Source organism: Oryctolagus cuniculus, chromosome 4 (assembly GCF_964237555.1).
Source record: "Oryctolagus cuniculus chromosome 4, mOryCun1.1, whole genome shotgun sequence".
In the NCBI taxonomy this organism is placed as follows: Eukaryota; Metazoa; Chordata; class Mammalia; order Lagomorpha; family Leporidae; genus Oryctolagus; species Oryctolagus cuniculus.
The window spans coordinates 60,928,367-60,938,276 of record NC_091435.1 but is presented as its reverse complement, the minus strand read 5'-3'; the positions used below and the strand labels follow the sequence as shown (position 1 = coordinate 60,938,276).

Sequence of the window (9,910 nt, the reverse complement as noted above, 5' to 3'; positions counted from 1 at the left end):
TACTATGAGAAGTAAACTCTTGCTTATAATTGTGAACTAAATGAGTTCGCCACCATGCAGAAATAGGAACAGCATCACATTTCCTGCTAGGAAATACCCAAAATACCCATTAAACAGCCCATTTATTCAATAAATAATTTTGAGCTATTTTGGTCAAATAAATTATGGGAGAGCTTTGTTATTCAGTCAACTCATGCCCAATATCATAGGAGTCCCTTGTGAAGCTGGAGAAAGTAGAGGAAAGGAAAAAAATGAAAAAAAATAAATAAATAAAGGTCTAAAATATTTCTTCCCAAAGAGTCTTTTATTTAAAAAAAAATCCTGTATTTAAAGACAGGAATATAATCTGCAGTCCCCCAAATGGCACCAGGTTGTTGGAACACATATCAATGCCAAATATTAATGCTCAAATTACAAGGCTTCATAGCTGCCTCTACAAAATTTCTTCCGTATGCTTGCCACAGTCTCAGTATTTTCTGGGAGTTGTGGGGGAGGGGTCAAAAATGTGCATAGGGTCAGTTTGTTCACATGATTCAGCTACTGGCCACTTTGGTGATACAAGACCCTTTAGGTAGGAATCTCACCATTCTGCCTCAAGGGAATCCCATTCTACGTTAAGGAAGTCATAAGCAAATTCTCTCTAGATTACAAATCCTCATACTGCCAAATGATGCTGAATTTTCTTTAAACTGCACCATACTGGAGATTCACTTGTTCTGTAGAAATGAGACTATTTCTTGGCTAACTCTGTTATCTTGAAGCACTATTGCCTATGCCCTGAGTATCATAAAGTCTCTAATAAAATATCATTTCTTTGTGCTCTTATTTATAGCTCCTCAGCGTGCATTCTTTTGTTGTGCTCTATCTTCTGGGTCTCCATTGGAGGCACCAGGAATATGAAGTTTGAATCCCAGCAAGTTTTTATCCTTCCATGCATCCAGCTCTTGCTAGTAGCTCACAGGTATGGCTTCTGCCCCATCAGTTCAGTATACATAATCAAACCCTGAATCCTAATTTGAGCTCATCTGGGTTCTCAGCTACACCAAAATAGCATTTGGTGTCTAGATGATTTTGATAAATAAATAATAGAGAACAAAGTTATAAAAACTTGAATGTATTTGTATATATATATAAATATACCACACATAGATATCTAACATACATATACACATATAACCATATACAAAAAACCTTATAATTTGTTTCTTCTTGATCTGCTTAATACCATAGGCAATGCCATTTGCTTATTAATTATCTTTCAGTTACAAATGAGAGATGTGCATACTATAACATGCATTTTACTTATTCTACATTTTTCCATGTTATAATGACCCCTTAAACCACTAATTAATAACATGATGAAAAATCTTCTATACATAGTTTCTATATGTTTTGGAATTATTTTGCATGTTCTTCCCAAAAGATATTTTTTCTTTTGTATTCTCCCTTTAGTAAATATGGCTACTATTGCCATGAGCAGGAAGATATGGGTGGATGGAGGAGGTATGGAGAAACCTGCTCTTTTGTAGATAAACACAATGTGAAAACATGGAACTAAAATGATCAGCCTAGAAATAATGACAAGTAAACAAAATTACTTTCTGAGCCACATTTTACCACCCTTGTATATTTGTCTGTTTTCCTCAAATGGAAATCTTAACCCTCTGATTATAGGAGTAGATCATGTTCATTAGAACCCAGGGTCCTTCAGAACACTATTCATTGAAATGGTTATTTGCTAGAGTGTGGTTGGAATCCTTGAGAAGTATTTTATCAGGTTAACTGGTTAGAAAGATTAGAAACACATTTTTTTAAAATGCTACAAAACATCACAACAATCTGAGAAGCGAAAGATGCAAAGTGTATTCAGCATTATCAACTTCAGTGAAAAGTTGCAAAGTACAAAAATTCAGAAAATTGTTAGATTTGTGGTAAGCTTGAAGTAAATAGAGAGAAATGCAAGTATTGGTTTAATCTATGGTCTTGTTGAATGAAGGGTCCCTGCACAACAACTTTTTCCATTTAAGATTAGCCACATATGAGCCTTTTTGAGGGAATGAATAATGGGGACACAGAAAAAGTCAACATTGCTAGGAGAGAATGGCAGATACAATAAGGTTGTTTTTTGAAAACGGAGAGAAGTCCATGTAGACTGAAGGTGACTCAGACAAAATACAAAAGCAAGGAAGAAAATATCAGCAATCCCCAACAACTGGGACCTCAACTTCCCTTAGCAGAGTCTATTTGATAGCATTGTCACCCATTTCCATCAGCCTGTTGGCTCTGCAATCCTTCTAGAACTTAACAGTACCAGGGAAGCACTCAGATATTTAGGAAGTTTTCCTTGGCAATCAGGCGTTGCCTTTAGCTTACTCTAGGTTTACACTTCTCTTTGAAGCTTGGTGACTGCAACTCTTTTTTGACAGCCAACAAAAAGCAACGTCTTAGACCTGTTTGGCCGCTATCCTGGGTAAAAGAGTTTGGCAGCCCTAGGGAGATGAATTTCTCCAGCCTCAGACCCGCCCAGAGCAGGGAAGCAACACCCTTCCAGCCTCTACTCTGTTGCTATGAAACAAAAGACGGGGAAGGTGAGCGAAGCAGGAAGTCCCGCCTCGTAGCCCCAGTCAGCTTGGGCTCCCGCTCCCTATGTTCACGCCCACCTGCCCACCCCTTATTGGTTAGCTCCCTGGTGCCTGGTGTAGTTTCTTTCATTTCCTTTCCCTTTCCCACTTTTGTTCCCTGGGGAGTCCAGGCCGATTTCTCTAAGCCTCCTTCTATTTGGGACGCGCAGCGAGCGGGCCTTCCTTTGGGGCCATTGTGTACTGTGGAGGACGTGGACGGGGTGGGAGCGCGAGGAGGGCGGGCACCTCCCGCCCATTGGCTCCGTCCGCTGTCGGGCAGTGCGCGAGCGCGCGAGATTGGCGAGGCGGCAGGGCGGCCCCGCCCCCGGGCCCGCCCCTCGCCTGGGTCTCTGTGTGTATGCTCCAGGGGTGGGGTGTCCAGCGAGTGGTCTCCTCCTCCGGCTAGTGCTGCGGCGGCGTCCCGGGGCCTCCCCGAGAGTCGGGCGGGCGGGGAGAGCGGGTGTGGATTTGTCTGGACGGTAATTGTCGCGTTCCCACGTCTCGGTGGCTGGTGCTGCGGGCCGCTGCTTCCTCGGGAGCGTGCTGTGACGGCGGTCTCACACTCCTCGCCCAGGCCCCCGGGCTGCGTGCGTGGAAGAGTGGGGCGCGCGCACACGCGTGTCCGGACGGCCACGGCACCCAGAGGCAAGGAGCCAGTGGGGCGCCGGGGACTCGACGCTTCTTTCCGGCCGGGGGCCCCGGAGGCAGCCAGGCGCGGGCCACGGAGGGACAGGGGACAGCCCCGGCTTCCAGCTGCTGTTACCGCCGCCGTCCGCAGCGCGAAGTAGGGGTATTTAAAGACCGGGACCCGGGGCGGGCCGCGGGGAGGAAGGTGAGGGAGGGCAGCCGTCGCGCGGCTGGGGACTGAGACGGTCTCCGGGCGCCGAGTTCCCCGCGGCGCAGCGCCGAGCGCCGGAGCCGGACCGGACTGTGGGCGCCGGAGCCGCGAGGGGACACTTTGTCCTCGCTGTGTCCGCCGGCCTCCCCCAGCCTAGAGCGAGCGGCGGGGACCGGGACCGGGACCGGGGCCGGGACTGGGACCGGGGCCGGGGCCGGAGCAGGGAGGGGGCGCAGACGTCCTGAAACAAAGCTTTGGCTCGCCCCCCGGGCGCCTTGGGTGAGAATCCCGGCGACGGGCGAAGTGAACTCTGCTTTCGCGGCGCTCTTGTCAGTTTTCCCACCCTCTCTTTTCAAACAGGCTGTTTGTTGGCTCCTTTGGCTTCTCTGGGATAACTACTTAACGGTGTTTGTTTCAAGAGCAGTGTATTCCTGTGTCCGTCCTGGGTGGTTTTAGCGGGGGAAATCCAAGCTCTGTGCCTTTGTTGATCACCAACGTGTCCCTTCCGTTTGCTAGTGGAAGATAATCTTTACGTTTATATAACTTGGCGAGCCCCCGGCTGAATGAAAAGTGAGGTTTCCCAGTGAGGCTCCTAAATGTACTGAAAGTTACCCTTGCTCCAGTACTTTGAGTTAGGATGAAGCCAGGAAGGGGGCGCGCACTGTGTTAGGATCTGGTTAGAGGAGCTCTATGTAAAGTTGTCTTTTTGTTAGAAGTTGGGTAGAAGTTAAGCCTGGATGCATCTTTAATTCTCAGCGTTCTGAAGGTAGATGTAGCATCGCCGCTCCTAGGTTTGTTGTACGTGGAGATGGAGAGTGTGAATTTACACACTTAACTGAAAAGTTGAGTCCGGGACCCTTGGTTTTGTTCTCGTTGTTGGAGGGGGATGTGATAGGTGCAAGTTAGCCTGTTCCGTTTTGTGTTGGGCCAATATTTTAGTACCCAGCTAACTTTTCTCCTTTTAAATCTGCTCTTTCAAAGGACTAAGATTCCAGATGGCAAATTCTATGAATGGCAGGAACCCTGGTGGTCGAGGAGGAAACCCCCGGAAAGGTCGAATCCTGGGCATTATCGATGCGATTCAGGATGCAGTGGGACCCCCTAAGCAAGCGGCAGCAGATCGCAGGACTGTGGAGAAAACTTGGAAGCTCATGGACAAAGTGGTGAGTTCTGTGTCCCTGTGCCAGCCATCTTCACCCTGGATGCCGTTTCTCCAAATTTATGCATAGTCTTAATGAAGAACTATTGCTCAAGCAGCAGTCTGTGAATTTGTGTTGACTGTTTTTCTTATTTCCACTCTGTGTTTTGAGACGTTGGATTCAGTGTAGAGACTTTTTTTTTGTCCAACTTTTCAAGGTTGAGAGTTCTTCTATGTGACTCAGATATGCAGCGATTTCGCCATTGGCTGCTTTTTCTGCGTGTATGACCCTAGTAGAGTTTGGAAGTATTTGTTCTGGCTTATGTGAGGTTGTGTTGCTCTTAGATAACAAAAGAGGACAAGCAAATAACTCAAGTCTCTAATAGACCACTCAAGACAGCCACATGTATTATGCGGAAGCTGATTTACTGGGGGGAAGAACCAGATTCATCCTTTAGTAAGGAAACAGTATTTGAGAGTTTCCATCTTCATCTCGGAGAGTTCATCTTCATTAAGAAACTTTATTGTTAATGGAAGAGTTACAGTTTCTTTCATCTACTATTCCATTTTGAAACAGGAAACCTTTTGGCTGCACATTGTTTGTTGTGAAAGGAAAATTTATATTGGGGGTGGTGGAGCTGAGAATATCAGAAGCTTCTGTGGTTTCTGCATGTTGCTTTCAGATGAACTCTCATTTCACCAGAAGAAATCAAGCTGGTTGCCAGGACTCAGGGAAGGCCAGTTAGAAATGGAGCCTGAGTGCCTTCCAGGAATCTACTGTAAAACTGTAGCTGTCAGTAACAAGTAGGATCATGAAATGTGATTAAGATGTAGTTTGCTGCTTTGCAACAATTAATAGTTCTTGCTTTTAAAGCAGAGGCACTGTCTCCTATATATTGGTAAATCTTCGAAGCGTTTATGGCTTTATGCCTTAGATATTTAGGGGTAATTATGCATTTAGTCGAGGCAGAGTTTTTGGTGCTTTTATGATTATATAAAAGCAGTTTTTGAAAAATATTCTTTTGTCAAGGGTATGTCAGAGCCTGGGGAAAGCACATGGTAGCATTCCCCTTTGCTTTGGTTTGTGGCTGTGTGTGAAGAGTACAGGAGGGTGACAAGGCTTATTTTCCTTTCCTCTATCTTTGTGGGAAGAGCAGATAGATGAATGATGGGCCTGACAGTCCGTGGCCAATGGTGTTAACAGCAGAGCCAAAATGATCCTGACTGATAAATATCCTTAGTTTTCAGCCTCAGTGTGACCTATTTAAGCTTCTGCCAATGTATTCAAATTGTTACATTAAAGTGCTCCAGACAGAGTGATGTCATAGTGGCAGAACATTGCGACTGCTGCTTGGGAGTCAAGTTCTGAGTTTACCACTGGATTCTTCAGAGTGAGGACTATGCAGTTGGAAAAAGTGGTTATGTTTGGCAGACACAATACTAGCTGTCTTTGCTTTTCTACAGAGTAGACATTTGAAGGCCACTGTCATTGCTTAAATCTTTAGTTGCAGGTAAGAGAAGGGATTCAAGATTCTCTCTAACTTATCTCATATGTAGTTGGTCAACTAATGAATCAGATTCTACAAGGAGATGCTCCTTCCTTCCTACTCCCACTCTTTGAGTGGTCAAAATTTATGTATTTATGATTGAGTGTTAGAACATCAAATCAAAAAGTTTTATATAGGGAAGTGGTGAGTGATGGTTACTATAAATGCATTATTTTTGAAACATTGAAAAGTTTTTAATTTTGGTCTATAATTTGTTATGAACCAAACTTTTACCAACTGTTAATTATTTCACCATGAGTTAGGGTAAAAAGGATGGTTATCTGATAGTTAAACATCTGCCATTATTTATCTTATTAACCCTGTTGTGAGTTTGGGTTTAACCTTTCTGAGGAACTTGACTCACAAAGAAATCTGTTATCCAGAGTCTCTACTTAGTGGGATGAGGGTGTGGGTGTTGGCAAAAGGGTTGCTGTGGTGCTCCCTGTTTGTCTACATTATTTGTCAAGTAATGAAAATGATTGTGTCAGTTTGTGAATGCAACTGTGGGCTTTGTGGAGAAAAATCGCATGATTATTATAAAAGAGTTCAACGTGTTTGTTTCTCCATCACATAGTAATGGAAAGGCGTTGGTAATAACTAGCTGACAGGATGGAGTTTCACTGAGGCATCCCTCAGTGTTTATCTTTTCTTATTTGTCAGTGGTGAAGGAAGCGGTTCATAATATCAACATTCTCCTGGTGATTACATCACAAACTTTATTATTAGTCCAAAAGATAATCCCTTGACACGTTCCCTGTTTTTGAAAATACTGCAATGATTGAGTTTATGTTATGAATAATAGAAAATAACAACCTGCAAGTGCAATTGTTAAGGAAAAGGCAAGGTAAAGTATATAGTGAGCATAGTTTTCTCTAGAAGCCTTTTTACAAAATAGGTCCTCATAATGTGAAAATAATATTCAATTCACCATGTCCTAGCTACCTACAAGGTAAAGGAAATTATTTTGCAGTAGATAATGAAGCAATTTTAGACTATAAGGGAAGTATCTAGTATGTCTGTAGTTTCACCATACATGGCCTCAAGGATTTAAAATGATCTGCTGAGATTCCAGTTCCAACTAATTGCTCTGTTTGCAGAGAGCAGGATTGTTCTGCAGTGTCACTGAGTTCTGTACTTTGTAAGATGTAGTGTGTTTTGTACGGAGTTAGCATAGTGCATATACTGAGAAACGGACTAGTAGCATATCCTTAGGCATTCCATTAAGACACATTTTTTGTACTAAGCTCTTGTGTCAAAGTCAGTAGCTGACCCAAAGTATTTGATACAGTGACAGAACTATTACGTGCTAGGTTCAGATACAGCTAAAATGAAATGAATATGTTTCAAAGCTGTTACAAGAGACAGGGTTTCTGGAAAGCTTAATAATACGTTTACTGAGGGCCTACTGTGTTCCTGAGTGCTTGATTTTGAGGATGCAAAACTAGAAACGAGGTAACACTGCTATTGACCTGTCAGGGAGCATCAGAGCCAGGCATATAGGTAAGTAGTTGCCATATAGTATGGAAAGGGCCGTAACACAGACCCAAACTACAGCAGGAGCAAAGTAGAGACCACGCACCTTGTTGTTCTGGCCACTGTTCAGATAGTTTTCTTGGTGAATTCGGCTGGACATTGCCTTTCAGGAACAGCCTTCTCACATTGTTGGAAATGCTGAGGTGAGGGTAAGGAAATGACTGCTAATCAGTATGGTCGGAATGATAATTTATTAATGTGAGGTTCCTGAGTGTGGTTTTCACAAGAGTCTTAGCCAGGTGATGGAAAATAGAAGAAACAATTTTCCATCTACTAGATGCTAAATGTACTGAGTGTACATGGATGCTCAGGACATTAGAAAATAATTAATTGATGCTAAAGAGCAAGCAGGTTGAGTACCTGCCTACGTTTTTGTCTTGCTGTCCCTGTCATGTATTTGAACTTACATTACTGAAAGAGTTTTAAAAGCATTTAAAAAGGGCTGATGCCAAATAACTGTTTCCTGCCTTTTACCTAAAGTACATTCAGTACATTTGTCAAGCTTGAAATATAATTCATTCTCTGCCTTTATAATGCCACTGTGACCATAATGTAGTTTAAGGTTTCTCAATTGAAAAAAACTTGGATTATATACAAATATTGAAAAGAGAATAAATTTTTGGAAAATTGAATACCTCGTGTCTCTGGAAAATATCCTGTGTGGAGTAAAACTTAGATTTTGAGTACCAGTTGCTCGTATTTGTTGGTTTTGAGAATCTCACCCTCTGAAGCCCTTGAACCGAGAGTGTAATTTATTTGAATTATTCTTTTTCACATGTTTCCTTTTCCTAGTTGAAATTGTTGTTATTAAACAGAATCATAGGCACTAATAGAGTTGGATAAGTGACAATACTACCTTAAAAGATGTCTGGACAATTTTGTATTGAAATAAATGAGGTATACAGAAGTTTGCTACTTGTGACTTCTAGGAAAAGCTTTTGATAAAATAAAATACTTAAAGGAATCCTAAAGAGTTACTTTCATGAATCCCTGTGATATAAGGCATACATACAAGAGTGCTTGTGAAAGTTCATGGAAAATGGAATTAGAAGGTAAGTTTAAGGTGCAAAAATTGAAATCCATTTGTATGGGGGAAGCTTCAAAAGTTAATGAAAATGTATATTAGGAAAAAAAAAACTATCCATAGATTTCATTTTATTTTGTTCCAAAATAAATGTGTCTTTTAATTCCATTTACCACGAACCTTTGGAAGTTCACTTATATAATGGGAGCCTTCATGAGTAATCTTTTTAGTCTTACACAATTTTAACTATTCAGATTTAGAATCAGCTTCTTTTAAAAATTTCTTTACATGTTATCTGTGGACTTCATCATTCATTATTGAATGCCAACTATGGAAAGGCATATTTGTAGCTAACCATGCCACATGGTAGAATATAATAACTGCTGTAACTTGGTATAAATAAAGTGGTATAACAAAGTACGTGGCCGAGGTGAATTTTGCTTGCTGGTAGTGAAAGGCTGCTATGGAGTGAAGCACGGGGAGGTACAATCAGGTTGTTTGTAAAGGGAGTTTGGACTCTAGGGATGCGGAGGGCATGTTAGGGTGAAGAAGTCATGGGAGACTGTTGCGTGAGAAAAGGTTAGAGGAAAATGATAGAGGCATTGACTTCTCTGTCAAGGAATTTGGACTAAATATATTTGGTGGGCAGATAAACATAGAAGGCTTTTGAATGGGGAAAGGAAAGAGCAAGGCTGTGCTTTGATACATTCCTCTCCTGAGTTTTGAAGGTTGAATTAAGAGCAAATAAACGTAAAAGCAGAAATACTGGAGAAGAGGAATTAAAATCATTTGGAAGAGAAATAAGGGAGAGATGGCCTGAATGTTTACAGTAGGTAGGAAGTGTTGGTTTTAGTGGGGGAGGCATTTTGTAGGTAAACTCTGCAGGTCTTGGTGACCCTTCAGAGTTAGAGGATGAAGAAGAAGGTGAAGTGAAAGTGACCTTGAGGTTTTCAGCCTGAGTGACTCGGAAGGCAGTGATGCCCTTAATGAGATAGGGAACATAGGAGGGTAAAGAGGAAGTTTGGTGTTTGTATATGATGTTTGTTTTTGAACATGCTGACTTCAACAAGCTAGCGTGAAATTCATTTTGAGGTCAGAAAATTGAGTATAGAGTTCAAGAGAGAATTGGAAAGGTATGAGTTTGGTAGATGTGTTCATAGAGGTAGCAACTCAAGCCATAGGGCTGCAAGAGATTTCCATCTTAGAGCA

General features: G+C 42.2%; 1 protein-coding gene across 13 annotated transcripts in view; it reads left to right on the top strand.

Annotated features, from left to right (window-relative positions):
* The first annotated feature begins 2,963 nt into the window (after positions 1 to 2,963).
* CBLB (Cbl proto-oncogene B) overlaps positions 2,964 to 9,910 on the top strand; it is a 234,635-nt gene continuing 227,688 nt past the window's right edge. For 4 of the 13 annotated variants that reach the window (XM_051819103.2, XM_051819102.2, XM_051819101.2 and 1 more), the window contains exons 1-2: positions 3,134 to 3,266; positions 4,441 to 4,622. In XM_051819103.2, the coding sequence (XP_051675063.1) occupies positions 4,455 to 4,622 (168 nt within the window). In that variant the 5' untranslated portion in view covers positions 3,134 to 3,266; positions 4,441 to 4,454. The other 9 variants (XM_070072028.1, XM_070072027.1, XM_070072026.1 and 6 more) reach the window with 6 other exon arrangements.